We start from the raw sequence: 15127 nt of genomic DNA on the forward strand, positions 1-15127 counted from the left end.
CTTGCTGGAAACAGCAGATAGATATACGATATACAGATAGATAGATAGATAGATAGACAAACAGATAGATCGTTTTTTCTCTCAAGCACAGAGCGCCACCTGCCGGACACATTCCACCACCTCTAATAATAATAATAATAATAAAATGAAAAATAATAAATAAGTTTAAAGATCATTAACGAATTGTCTTTCTCAAGCCAAATATGATCTAATGTGTTACAGTCCCCGCGAGGCGGCGCCGCTCCACCGGCAATCCCAGCATACACCGCGCCTCATTAGCATAACACTTTCCGGTGTCTACAAGAACCGAGCGAACACGTTCAGCTCCGGAGAAATACCAGCACATCTCGATTACACACGACATCAGCACAGAGACATGAGTGCAAACATGAGCGACAGCGAGAAGCTGGACAAGCAGCGGCTGAAGAACTTCAAGAATAAAGGGCGCGATCTGGAGGTAAAGCGCGCGTGACGTCGAGCAGATACACCGCCGCTTCTCAAATAACCGAGAGATTAAACTCTCTCGAGCGCTCACATCACGCCACCCGAGACATCCTCTCCGATATAAGCGTTTAAACGACAATAGATCAGATATATCAGTCGAATGTGTGATGGGGAAGTTGTTAGTCGCGCGGCTAGCCGAGCCGTTAGCATCGAGCTAGCGCGCGTCGCAACTCTTCATTAAAGTGTTTGTTCATTAACAGTCATTAGCGCGAGCTCCGGGAAACACTCGGGTCGCTCGTAATGTGTGATTCTGTTTGTGTGGTTATCGCGTCTGAGTCCTCGCAGTGGCCCTCGAGTTAGCATGAGCTCAGTGCTGGCCTGCTGGACATCGTGTTTGTGCTAATGTGGCTCACAGCATACTCTGTGTGTCTCCTGAAGTGATGATTGTCTCCAGATCACTTCAGATGCATCACTTTTACACCAAACAGCGCCTTACACACACCAACACACCGCTACTCTCGTCTTTGTGCGAGTCAATCAAGAGTATTGATCGACAGAATGATGCTAATGAACGTCATGTGTGTTTTAATAGTCTTGTACTATCTAGGCGTTCATCAGCTCAATTTAATTGTTATATAATACATGCATAACATTTTTAATCATTATTGTAATTGGGTCAAGTGATCAGCAGTAAGTCTTTAATGTCTCGATGTGTGTTGGTTGGGTCACTATAGACCCTCACACAGATGTGTTAGAGGTGATGGTGTAACCCCAGAGCTGTATTAATGATGGTGTAACCCCAGAGCTGTATTAATGATGGTGTAACCCCAGAGCTGTATTAATGATGGTGTAACCCCAGAGCTGTATTAATGATGGTGTAACCCCAGAGCTGTATTAATGATGATGTAACCCCAGAGCTGTATTAATGATGGTTTCTTCTGTGCAGACGATGAGGAGGCAGCGGACTGAGGTGGTGGTTGAGCTCAGGAAGGTGAGATCTGTTCAGCTGGTTCAGGATGAGCTCTGTAACACTGATGTACTCTAACACTGGTGTGTTGTGCAGAATAAGAGAGACGAGCACCTGCTGAAGCGCAGGAACGTGCCTCATGAGGATATCTGTGAGGACTCTGACACAGACGGAGATCTCAGGAGTGTAAGAGCTGTTCTCTTGAATCTGATCGTTTCATCTAATGTTTATGAACTGCTTCAGCGACTGAGTTGAGTTTTCACTTATTACTCTAATAATTATTTTCTCTTTCTTTTTTACAATAGCAAAACTCTTCTCTTGAAGCAATAGTTCAGGTAAGTTGTTTAAATAAAAGTAGGAAGCAATTAATGATTTTTAAAAGTATAAATTTACATTTTTTTTTTTTAAGTGAATCCCATGAAAACATGTTCGGCTCTTTTAATCAAGTAACCAAGAATTACATAATGAAAGTGATGAGTTTAAGTATCATATATATATATATATATATATACACACACACACACACACACAAGCATTTCAAGTGCTAGTGAAAAATCATTTTCTAGGTTGATTCCCTTTGAACAGTGTAATATTTCTGTGGTGCTAGCATTTCATAAATACAGAAATATTGTGAAAAAATGATTTAAAATCGTATGATTTTAAATTGTAATTTAAAATAGCTGTCCTTTACGTGAACGTTTAAAAAGAAGTGTAATGTATTTCTGTGATGCTGCGCTGTATTTTCAGCATCATTCCTCCAGTCTTCAGTGTCACATGATCTTCAGAAAACAGAATATGTTATATCAATATTTTTGTGGAAACTTTGAAGTGTTAAAGTTAAAATATATATATTTTTATTTGTGTATTATACCACTCAAAATCCCCAGTTTATTCTAAATGACCCTTTAGCCTAATTTGGTGTGGGTTATGCTGGAAACTAAATCCAGCAGAAGAGCGTGTGACTTGAATCCACTCAATCAAGCAGCTCATCTGAAGAGAAACCGACTGATCTCGTGAAGCTTCAGTGCGCTTCGGGATATTCCTGACCGATGGGACTGTTGGCACAAGGCCACCGTGTTTTCTTTTGGCGCTTTTCCATTACCAGTACCAGCTTGGCTCGGCTCGCTTTTCGCTCCGTTTTCCATTGCAGATAGTACCTCCACAATAGTACCTGGTTGTCATAGCGACGCTGCAGGAAACTGCCGTGACGTAATCTTCTACGCGACACACACCCGCTACCCACACACACAGGACAATGGAGGAAATCGAGTGCATGTTGTTTTTGATCCTCGGGATGTGGCTGTTTCTCACAGCAAGAAGACAAACGTTGTTTCAGGAAAGGCTGAGGGCAGCAAAACGAACAATGCTGAAAAAAACAGGAGAGTTTGGGAATTAATGATGACGCAGTGAATAGTAACGATTCTCTCTGACCAATCAGCAGTCTGCTGTGTTTTCACGTCACATTATAGTATCGCCTCAGCTCGCTTGGAACCTCGCCGGAGGTGGTACGAAAAAAAGTACCTGGAAGCCGGTACAGGTTCAACTTTTACACAGTGGAAAACCAAACAGAGCCGAGGCGAGCTGGTACTGTGTAGTGGAAAAGCTCCATTTGATTGGAAAGATGTCCAATGTGAAAAGACTAGGTGAAGATGCTTCTGCGTTCGAGACTGATTGCCGTCTGATCTCACAGACCACTTCAGGAGGACGATTTTAAAGTGACCACCGCTCTGCTTTTGTGTGTGTGTGTGTGTGTGTGTGTGTGTGAGAGAGACTGTCTTTATTGACCTGTGCTCTTATTAAACGTGGTGGGAGATAAAACGTACTGCTTCAGTGAGTGTTGTCTTGAAACAGTTAATGTGAAACGAATCCTGTTTTTAGTAGCTGAATAACTTCTGAGATAAAGTAAAGAACCCCCATGTGTGGAGACCTGTAGTTTACCGCAAGTGCTTGAATCTGACCGGGTTTCTTACACCTTGTCTGAAGACTTGCTGACAGTGATGTTTGATGAGATTCACTCCAGTAGTCTTGATGAAACGTCTTGTAGAGAACACGATGTTAGTCTGTATATTAACGAGGTGTTTGGTCTTTGTGAATGTTGCAGAATGCCACCAGTGATAACCAGGGCATCCAGCTCAGCGCCGTTCAGGCCGCCAGGTGAGTACCACCTCATTCATCATGATGTTCCCTGCCCGTGTGTGACCTGAGACACATCCTGTTGACCTCGTCTCACAGGAAGCTGCTGTCGAGTGACCGCAACCCTCCCATAGACGACCTGATCAAGTCTGGGATCCTGCCCATCCTGGTGCACTGTCTGGACCGAGACGACAAGTAAGACCTGTGATGTGACGTGCTGCTAGTCAGTAATGTGATCGATCACAATAATGCTCAATATTGTTATCATGGGCACTTCAGAATACAGAGAATAATTATTCATCAGATTTGTGTATTCGAAGGTGTTCATCAGAGTGCCAAATACTTAATATTTAGATTTAATAGGCTATTTTTGTCCAAACTTTTACGTTTTAATCTGGACTAAACATGCCTTAAGTGTTTTGGTTGTTCATTGTTTAGACACACTTTACATTAGGGCCTCATTCGTTAACATTAGTTAATTCATTAGTTAACAAACTGCTAATGAAAAATCCATCTAGACATTCAGTCATCTCAGGTTATTTCAATGTTTAATAACCTGTTCAAATCAAAAGTTGCAATCATGTTATTTAATGAACTAGCATGAGCTAAGACTTGTCTTTAAACTGAATGTATCTATTGCTCATTGTGAATGTTAATGCATTAAAGGGATAGTTCACCCAAAAATGAAAATGAAGTCCTTAATAACTCACCCTCATGTCGTTCCAAACCCGTGAGATCTCCGTTTATCTTCTGAACACAGTTTAAGATATTTTAGATTTAGTCCGAGAGCTCTCAGTCCCTCCATTGAAGCTGTGTGTACGGTCTACTGTCCATGTCCAGAAAGGTAAGAACAACATCATCAAAGTAGTCCATGTGACATCAGAGGGTCAGTTAGAATATTTTGAAGCATCGAAAATACATTTCAGTCCAAAAATAGCAAAAACTATGACTTTATTCAGCATTGTCTTCTCTTCCGAGTCTGTTGTGAGAGGGTTCAAAACAAAGCAGTTTGTGATATCCGGTTCATGAACGAATCATTTGATGTAACCGGATCTTCTTGAACCAGTTCACCAAATCGAACTGAATCGTTTTAAACGGTTCGCATCTCCAATACGCATTAATCCACAAATGACTTAAGCTGTTAACTTGTTTAATGCAGCTGACACTCCCTCTGAGTTCAAACAAACCAATATCCCAGAGTAATTCATTTACTCAAACAGTACACTGACTGAACTGCTGTGAAGAGAGACCTGAAGATGAACACCGAGCCGAGACAGATAACGAATGAACGATTGACTCGTTCACGAGTCAAGAACCGGTTGCATCGGTTTTCGGATCACCAGTCGTTCTTTCGGACAGTTCGACTCAATAAACAGGTTGAAGAAAACGGTTCACCGGGTCTTTTGCGCTCGACGTAATGACGTCATTGGCGATGATTGCCCTTGATTCAAGCCTTCGGTTTACCCGCGCTCATAACATTAGCACAGAATCAGTTCAGAATCAATCACCAAAAGATTCAGTTCGGTTCAGATGCTCTGTGTGTCGGTCTGCTTCACGCTGAATCACACATGCGCAGTATCATCAGCTCCTCGGTTCTTCTTATCTGTCTCGGCTCGTGTTCATCTTCAGTTCTCTCTTCACAGCAGTTCAGTCAGTGTACTGTTTGAGTAAATGAATTACTCCGGGATATTGGTTTGTTTGTCAGCTGCATTAAAAAAGTTAACAGCTTGTCATTTGTGGATTAATGTGTATTGGAGATGCGAACAGTTTAAAACGATTCAGTTCGATTTGGTGAACTGTAGGGGTGTAACAGTACGTGTATTCGTACCGGACCGTTTCGGTACAGGGCTTTCAGTACAGTGCACGTGTGTACCGAATGCAATATTTTGAGGAACATATACATTTTCGTGTTTTCAAACGAACACATTAAGTGTCGGAAGTCTCCGCGTTCAGCGCAAATCCCGCCCTGCAGCTGATTCTAAGGCCGGTGACACACTGCTGCGTGGCGTTTCTGCTGCGTGTCAGTTGTGTGACGGCTGCTTCGCGTTTTCTGTGTCTTTACACACCACACCAGGGAGGCCGACAGACCAGGATCTTGTCTTCATGACAACAAAATCTATACTTCATGTTGAGCATAAATATAAAGCCTACTGATAAAGGACACCGTCAACAGTATTGACGGTGTTTGACAGGTGCAATATGCCAGTGTGTCACCGGCCTAAGGTTTTCAGAAGGCATCACGCGAGTTTGAACATCACTACAACTAGGAAAAAAAACGATTGTGATTCAAACGCAGCTCCCGTCGCATTTAAACAGACCTTTGCTCTTAATTCTGATCGGTCCAACGCAATAACGAAATCTGAACAGGTCTAAAAACTGAAACTGTTCATGCTGCACTTTACACTTTGGAAAAGTTATTTTTTTTTTTAAATATGAGCAGTTCTGGTAATGCTGCACTGTAATCATAGTTATTTATATTTTTCATTATATTTTATTATATGATTGGTTTGAGACTAAGAGTATTTTATTTAGTGGAGAACTTTGCAGCAGTATTTTATTTCTTATTCATTTTTTATTTTATATATACTTTATTAAAAAGTGTAAACAAATTGTTAAAAAAAAGTAATAAACAACCTGCAGTTTAATGTTTGCATTTCTTTCCCTTACTGTACTGAAAATGAACCGAACCGTGACTTTAAAACCGAGGTACGTACCGAACCGTGATTTTTGCGTACTGTTACACCCCTAGTGAACTGGTTCAAGAAGATCCGGTTACATCGAGTGATTCGTTCATGAACCGGATATCACAAACTGCTTTGTTTTGAACTCTCTCTCACAACAGACCCGGAAGAGAAGACAATGCTGAATAAAGTCATAGTTTTTGCTATTTTTGGCCAAAAATGTATTTTCGATGCTTCAAAATATTCTAACTGACCCTCTGATGTCACATGGACTACTTTGATGATGTTTTTCTCACCTTTCTGGACATGGACAGTAGACCGTACACACAGCTTCAATGGAGGAACTGAGAGCTCTCGGACTAAATCTAAAATATCTTAAACTGTGTTCAGAAGATAAACGGAGATCTCACGGGTTTGGAACGACATGAGGATGAGTTATTAATGACATAATTTTGATTATTGGGTGAACTATCCCTTTAAGTACGGTTAACTCGAGGTCTTATTGGTAAGCGATGCCTATTGGTCTTTATAATTATTTTGCTCTTTAATCTGTGTAAATTGTGCTTTGCTTTATTGTATTTAAACGTTCAGTTATTAAACTGGTTATACTGTTATAACTTTTTTTTTTTTTTTTTGAGACTAAATTTCAATCTATTGTTGATGCTTTGATTTAAAAGCTTTAGCCATTAATCACATCATGGAATTTAGAGAATGTGATTTTGTTAGTTGCTCCTATATTTTCCTGATGGCAGTCTTTTGTTCTCTCTGTGCTGTAGCCCTTCTCTGCAGTTCGAGGCGGCCTGGGCCTTGACCAACATCGCTTCAGGCACATCAGAGCAGACTCAGGCCGTGGTGCAGTCCAGTACGTACACCTCTCTGCTGTCAGAGTCCTAGTTCATGCGCTGTAGGACACCAGTGTTTTAGCATCTGTGGTTCTCTTTAGTACTGGTGTGAGTGTCTCTGTTGTAAATGCAGAGTTTAGGACACACATGCACTAGCTTCACCACTTCTGTGGACCCAAGATTTCTGTATTTCACCCGATTAGTAAACTTAACTCAACTTAACTTGGTTTGTAACTACATTCAAATCTTTTTTGAATGAATCGATATGAGTTGGATGTTTTCATAGGGGATTTAATGTTTATATATCAGTGCATCAGTGTTTTTGGCCAAACTGAAGCCAGCAGTGCACAGTCTAGATTTGTGCTTTCAAATGTAAATCCTACACCGTATTGAAAACGGTGATTGTGCATTGTTGTATGCAGACGAGCAGTCTGAACTTCCCAAGTGTGTTGCGTTGTTGTTTTGGTTGTGCACCCCTGATTATGTGTTTAGTTTGTCTGTAAGTAGCAGTCTGACCTGTCAGTGAGTGTGCTGTGTGTGTTTGTGTAGATGCGGTTCCTCTGTTCCTGCGGCTGCTGCACTCTCCGCACCAGAACGTGTGTGAGCAGGCCGTTTGGGCTTTAGGGAACATCATCGGTGAGTGGTGAACTCTGCAAGCTCGCTCCTGTTTCTCTGGTGGTGTTCGGTGTCCGATGAGTGATCTCTGTGCTGTTACAGGTGATGGTCCTCAGTGCAGAGACTACGTCATCAGTCTGGGTGTGGTTAAGCCACTCCTGGCCTTCATCAGCCCCTCCATACCCATCACCTTCCTCCGCAACGTCACTTGGGTCATGGTGAACCTGTGCCGCCACAAGGACCCCCCCCCGCCTATGGAGACCATCCAGGAGGTATGAGAGTGACCCGTCTGAGTCATGTGACCCGGTGTGACCTCTTGCCCTGTCTGCAGCAGACACTAACAGCTGCTGTCTCTTCAAAACCTTGCACTGATTGATATCGAGCTCATATAATTGATGCTATCAGCTGATGTAAGACTGTGTGTGTGTGTGTGTGTGTGTGTGTTCACACAGATTCTCCCTGCGCTGTGCGTGCTCATCCACCACACTGATGTGAACGTAAGTGCTGCTCTCGCTCCGTGTGTAAATGCACCGCTCCGTGTCAGACGTGCGGATGGGTTGAACTGTGTTCTGTGCAGATCCTGGTGGACACCGTCTGGGCGCTGTCTTATCTCACAGACGCTGGCAATGAGCAGATCCAGATGGTCATCGACTCGGGGATTGTACCGTACCTCGTGCCCTTACTGAGCCACCAGGAGGTCAAAGTTCAGGTACAGAGGAGCATGTTGTATCGATGTCACTCCAGAGACATGCATTTGCCTGCAGTGTTTGACTGTTTTGTGATGAATAGACGGCAGCTCTGCGAGCGGTGGGGAACATTGTGACAGGCACAGATGAACAGACGCAGGTGGTGCTCAACTGTGACGCTCTGGGGCACTTCCAAGCACTCCTCACACACCCCAAAGAGAAGATCAACAAGGTAACCAGTGCTCATGTGAACCTCACAGCATCCTCCGCTCACATTTCACCCCTCAGTCTCTAACTAATGGGTTTGCCTTGAGTAAACTTATAAAGATGCAGTGTATAAATGCAATATAATATACAGACCCTACAGAATGAACGGTTATGTTTTATTACCTTTAGAATGAGCAGTTTCTGTCTACATACACCACAGGTGCCTTTACATGGAAGTCTTACTCTGCCATGTTTCTACTGCTCTACAGAGCGCATTTCATCATCTTGTTGTTCTTGCGCATAAAACAGTTACAATATATACCATAAATATGGCCAGTCTGTGCAGTTCTCCACCTCACCACTAGATGCCAGTGAAGCTTACCCAGAGAGAGATTTTAATGAGTTTGGATATGATGACAGCTGAGGTGTGGTGCTGGCGTGAGTGAATGCTGAACATGTTTAGATGTGTGTGTGTGTGTGTGTGAGATCAGTGCTGATACAGGAGTGCATCTGAACAGAGACTGGTGCTGCAGTAATGAGTCTGAGTGTTATGTTCCCGCAGGAGGCCGTGTGGTTCCTGTCCAACATCACGGCAGGAAACCAGCAGCAGGTTCAGGCTGTCATTGATGCCAACCTAGTGCCCATGATTATTCTTCTGCTGGATAAGGTGCGTGTCTAGAGCTCACGTCTTTGACTTCAGAGTATTTGAAAGCCGTGGCATCTTGAGCGCACGGGGTGCAGATGATATGATATATCACGTGTACACGACCAGTCAAAAGATTTTTAATGGTTTTAAAGAAGTCTCTTCTGCTTACCAAGTCTGCACTTATTTGCCAATGCATTAATATTGTAAACTCTTTTTACTATTAAAAATAACAGTTTTCTATTTGCATATGTTATAAAAAGTTATTTGTTCCTGTCTTTTCAGCTTCATTCCTCCAGTCTTCAGTGTCACATGATCTCAAGAAATGATTTACTGCTCAAGAAACATTTCTGATTGTTGAAAACAGCGGAGTAGAATTATTTTCAGAACAGCATTTATTTGGATTAGAAATGTTGTAGCATAAATTCTTTACCATTCCTATAATTTCTTTCCACAAAAAAAAGAAAAGAAAAATACAAAACCCATCTTTTGAATGTTTATAACAAGCTTTTTCAGATAGATGCTGATATTTAGGATCTTTTTATTCAACAAAGACTCCTGGGGGGAAAAAAGTGGTATTGATGATAAAAAAATACATGTTATTCTGAGTTCTGAAGATCATGTGACACTGAAGACTGGAGGAATGATGCTGAAAAATATCAACTTAGAAATCACAGAAATGAGTTTAACAGAGATTCACACAGAAAACCGTTATTTGAAATGGTAAAATATTTCACTATTACTGCTCCCTCTGTATTTTGGATCAAATAACTGCAGGCATGGTGAGCAGAAGAGACTTGTGTAAAAGCGTTTGACTGGTGGTGTATACCAGTAGCAGTTTAGTTGTGCTGCACTGGCAGACAATGGGGAATAATCACTGTGTGCGGTGTCTCTCAGGGAGATTTTGGCACTCAGAAGGAGGCGGCTTGGGCCATCAGTAACCTGACCATCAGCGGCAGAAAGGAGCAGGTGTGTTATTCACACACACACACACACACACACACGCTCATCATGTAGAAGAGAGGCAGTGTTCAGGTGTTGCTCTGGTCCTGTAGGTGGCGTACCTGATCCAGCAGCAGGTGGTTCCTCCCTTCTGTAACCTGCTGACTGTCAAAGACGCTCAGGTGGTGCAGGTGGTTCTGGACGGCCTCAGTAATATCCTCAAGATGGCTGATGATGAAGCCGAGACCATCGCCAACCTGATCGAGGAGTGTGGAGGTGAGCAGAGCCGGTGCTCGTGCTGGAGGACGCCAGCCAATCACCTGTGTTTGAGTGATGAACCGTAATCTAACTACACATCACACTTTAAACTAACTGATGTCTGCTCCCGTCCTCTCCACGTCAGGGTTTCACAATGATATGTGTTGTGACCCCAAAGTGAGACACATTTTTTGACGTTTCAGTTGAGGAATGAGTGGAGGTGGTACTGAATTTAACGAGAACAGTTAAATATGAACTCCTAAAGTCTTCGTGCTTGTTTGTGTATCTTCCTGTGACAAGTGTATTTGAGGATGATTTTTTATCTTTTGTTTGCTCAGGTTTGGAGAAAATCGAGCAACTGCAGAACCATGAGAATGAGGACATCTACAAACTGGCTTATGAAATAATCGATCAGTTCTTCTCATCTGATGATGTAAGTTTGTGTTTCCTGCTGAGCAATGAGGAGGAGAACGTGTGTGTGTGTGTATGTCTATATCAATTTAGTTTTTATTACCTCTTCAGTTGGATTTATTCTTGAGGTTAAATGCAGCTCTGGTTGATTCTCATTCTTGCATCCGCTGGCCCTTTCCTTTCTTTCAGATTGACGAGGACTCCAACCTGGTCCCCGAAGCGATCCAAGGAGGAACGTACAGCTTCAACTCTTCTACCAACGTGCCAGCAGAAGGCTTCCAGTTCTAGACGCGACGGGGAAGTCTGGAGTTTTGTTTGTGATGCAGCACTCTGTTCAACATTAAAAATAATTAGAGAGAGAGCGAGCGAGAGAGTGTGAGAGATATTAGATCCGTTGTGCTTGGCTGATGGGATCCAGCTGCATCTAATCCGAGAGAAATTGAGTGGAGCTGCTTCTGGAGGAAGCGTCCAGACGGCGTTTGAGACGGCTTTGAGTGGATGTGAGTGAGAGTGAGTGGCTGATTACTGCGTTTCAAAACACGACCATCCAAACCCAACGCGTGTCTTTTCAACAAAACCAAACCCAACCAATGGGAATAACCAAGACATCTTGCGTGAATAATCAAGAGGTAAGAACGCTAAAGGAGAACCTCACCACCAACAACCAAGAGACGGGAACACACTTCTGAGGTGTGTGTGTGCGTTCATCTGATGTGCTGGAGAACAAACCCAGCAGGCCAGAGCCCTCTCCTTCACGCCGCAGTCTTTGGTCTGCGTGTGCGCAGCTGAATGGACGTGTGTGTGTGTGTGTGTGTGCGCTTGACTGACTGAAGAAACGCAGGACTGAATGTAACGGACGCAGCGAGTCAAGAGCGTGTGGAAGGTGACCAATTCAATGGGAAATAGTGGAATAGCCTGGAAGCGGAGGCTAAATTAATAATAATTCAAATAAATCACCTTCAGTGGAGCGAGTGGACATCAGTGATCTAAAGAAGACAATGTCATGACTTTAATTCTCCCTTTTCTTTTAACTGTTATTTAGTGTTGATGACACTGGACTGAGCTTTGGCTGTTGCGTCGTCAAGGACGTGCGTTTTGTCCCAGTGTTTCTTCTTTTTCTTTTGGTCTTCCCCGTTTCAGCTTTTATTTTTCAGTGCTGGTGTAAATACATGTAATACACACAGTGCACTGTTGTACCTTTGCACAGACCCGGGCTATTGTACATTAACTGCACTGCTTCATGATGATTTTCCCGCTTTTCTGTTCTGGGGAATAAATGCGATGACTATGAGCCGTGCGTGATCATGTGGGGAGGTCTTTTATGTGTGAGCGGTTTCAGACGGATCCACAGCATGTGCTAAACTGCAGCATACTTCCTTTTAGTAGGTTTTAGTTTTGTAAGTATTAGGCTGTTTTTTTTCCTTTTATTTTTAAAAGTATTTACTGTAATGTTTTTTGTTTTTTTTGCCCACTTCTGCCCCTCACCGTTCCTGACCGACAAGCAATTCTCCACGGTTTTGCACATTGCAGCGTTGGAGGTGTGTGAACATTAGTGAGATGGACAAAACTCAAACTCCTACTTGTGGTGCAAATACAGAGTCCATCTTTATTTGTAGATATTGGTGTTCAGTGTTGAGCGTGTCTCTGGCGGACTGTGCGGTCCTTCATCCTAAAGCACGTACAGGTCACGGTCTGAAAGCGCTGTTTAGGTTTACCATCGATCCTTTTCTAATTTTAGTTGACTGTAGAGCTGTCTCTGTTTTGCATAACCTCATTGTTTTATTTACAGCCCACCCTCCCTAGCAGCATTCCTTGTTTGCAAAGATGTAGTTTCAAAAGAAGAAACAAATGGATGGTATGCCTATCCTGTTGGACATAGACTACAGGCTCTGTACCTATTCAAATAAATATTCAGATGTGTCACACTGCTGCTTCTCTGTCGGTGATCTCCGCTCAAAGATGAACAAGCTTCTGATGGTGGTTTTCAAAGTAATTGCCCAATCAAGGAGTTTTTTTTAAATGCATCTATGGAGGGCCAAACCTCTGAATAGATTAACTACTTTATTTTTTAAAGTCCAGATGAATTACATTAAGAATATTATCTTGAATTTGATTAATCTCTTAATTTTAAAACTCATCAATAACCAGACGGCGTCATCACTGGGTTCTAGCAAAAAAAAAAAAAACTTTTAATGCACTTTACACCGGTGAATTTGAAAGTTATGGTAACAATTAGGAGTTGTAGGAGCAGTAGTATTAGAAAACATTTGGTGAAAGTACCCAGATGGTCCACTACTTCCAGTGATTATCGAGTGTGTATCAGTTGGACCCTTAACTATCCCATGAGCCCACTGGAGAGAAGTCCTTGCTATTACAATAATCTTTAAGAAAACTACTGCTCCTTAAATTGTTTAATTGGTGGTTACATTGTTTTACTATCCTCTGGGTTAAAGGGATAGTTCACCCAATAATCAAAATTATGTCATTAATAACTCACCCTCATGTCGTTCCAAACCCGTAAGACCTCCGTTTATCTTCTGAACACAGTTTAAGATATTTTAGATTTAGTCCGAGAGCTCTCAGTTCCTCCATTGAAGCTGTGTGTACGGTCTACTGTCCATGTCCAGAAAGGTGAGAAAAACATCATCAAAGTAGTCCATGTGAAATCAGAGGGTCAGTTAGAATATTTTGAAGCATCGAAAAATACATTTTGGTCCAAAAATAACCAAAGCTATGACTTTATTCAGCATTGTCTTCTCTTCCGTGTCTGTTGTGAGAGAGAGTTCAAAACAAAGCAGTTTGTGATTTTTTTTTTATTTTTTATTAAACAATACAAGCATTAAAACATTAATACAGTACACTTAAAATAATAAAGACAAAAAACAACAATACACACAGATTTGTTTGTTATGCCAGGGTAACAACAAGAAAAACGAGGTAATAAAACTACATCTTAAGAAGACACAAAGGACGAATATAAAGAGACTGTTTTCATAGCTTTCAAATTAACAGAACTTCGGATAGTTTCCACATACTTGTCCAAGTCCAATTTGAATAAAGAAAAAAGAGGTTTAGAGCCAGTAAACTTTTGTTTATGAATGTGAAATTTAGCTAACAGGAAACATAAATTATGTAATATTTTCCAGTATTCTCTTTTGAATAGTCAAACAATCCAAAGAAAGCATCGTGAAAACAAAAAGAGAAGTCACTTACAAAATAACACTGAATAAATGCCAAAAAGTCTGACCAAAATTTTTCAGTGTAGGAGCATTGCCAAAATAAATGAATAAAGTCTTCTTCAGGAGAATGAAAAAAACAGCAACTCACGTCAATGTCTGACTTATATTTCCTAAGAAAGGCTTTAGTTGGGTAACATTTGTGAATTAACTTAAATGTTATTTCTTTTACTTTATTGGTAAGCAGATATCTATGAGGCAAGGTCCATACTTCCTCCCAAGGTATATTCTCCACAATGCCATTCCAATAAGGGATTATGTAAGGAATTGTTATTATCTCTCTCTGAAAGAGAGCTCTAATTTTATAGTTATTTTTTTGTTGATCTGCAGAAAAGCAAACATTTCCGATCATTGTGTCAGTTAAATTCAGAGTGTAAGTACATGGCCATGGAAATGTAGTACCTTGGAACAGAAAAGACACACCAGATGGAATGGCATTGAAAACAACAGCATATTCATCAGCAGATACAGGAATATTATATTTCTGTGAGAAATCTGAGTAGTTGTAAAGTCTGCCTTGTGAATTAAAAAGCTGTCCAACTAAAAGAAGATTGTTTTCAAACCAGTTGTCAAAGAAAAGTGATTTATTCTTGTAAAGAATATCCTTATTGTTCCATAAATAATATCTGTGCGGAGAAAAGTTATGTTTGTATATTAAGGACCAGGCCAAGAGCATCTGCTTATGGAAATTAGAAAGTTTGATAGGGATTTATAAAACATTATAATCACAAAGTAAAAGGAAATTCAGGCCACCAACTTTAGAGAAAATATAATAAGGGATAATATTCCAAAGTGAGGAGGGATTTTTAAGAAAATTCTTCAGCCAATTAATTTTAAAAGTATTATTTAGGGTAGTAAAATCTACAAAATCCAGTCCCCCCCATGTAGCAGTTTGTGATATTCGGTTCATGAACGAATCACTCGATGTAACCGGATCTTCTTGAACCAGTTCACCAAATCGAACTGAATCGTTTTAAACGGTTCGCGTCTCCAATACGCATTAATCCACAAATGACTTAAGCTGTTAACTTGTTTAATGCAGCTGACACTCCCTCTGAGTTC

At 41.4% G+C, this 15127-nt stretch overlaps 1 protein-coding gene across 1 annotated transcript; it reads left to right on the plus strand.

The window, feature by feature from the left end:
• Positions 1 to 266: 266 nt before the first annotated feature.
• Positions 267 to 12136, plus strand: LOC132108281 (importin subunit alpha-3-like). The gene is made up of 17 exons (XM_059514965.1): positions 267 to 457; positions 1391 to 1435; positions 1508 to 1597; positions 1717 to 1746; positions 3513 to 3565; positions 3644 to 3739; positions 7002 to 7087; positions 7617 to 7703; positions 7785 to 7954; positions 8135 to 8179; positions 8260 to 8391; positions 8472 to 8600; positions 9138 to 9242; positions 10116 to 10187; positions 10274 to 10436; positions 10757 to 10851; positions 11019 to 12136. Exons 1-17 carry the CDS (start codon positions 377 to 379, stop codon positions 11115 to 11117), a joined length of 1578 nt encoding a protein of 525 aa, XP_059370948.1. The 5' UTR covers positions 267 to 376; the 3' UTR covers positions 11118 to 12136.
• Positions 12137 to 15127: the final 2991 nt, after the last annotated feature.

The sequence above is a fragment of the Carassius carassius genome, chromosome 28, assembly GCF_963082965.1.
Source record: "Carassius carassius chromosome 28, fCarCar2.1, whole genome shotgun sequence".
Taxonomy (NCBI): Eukaryota; Metazoa; Chordata; class Actinopteri; order Cypriniformes; family Cyprinidae; genus Carassius; species Carassius carassius.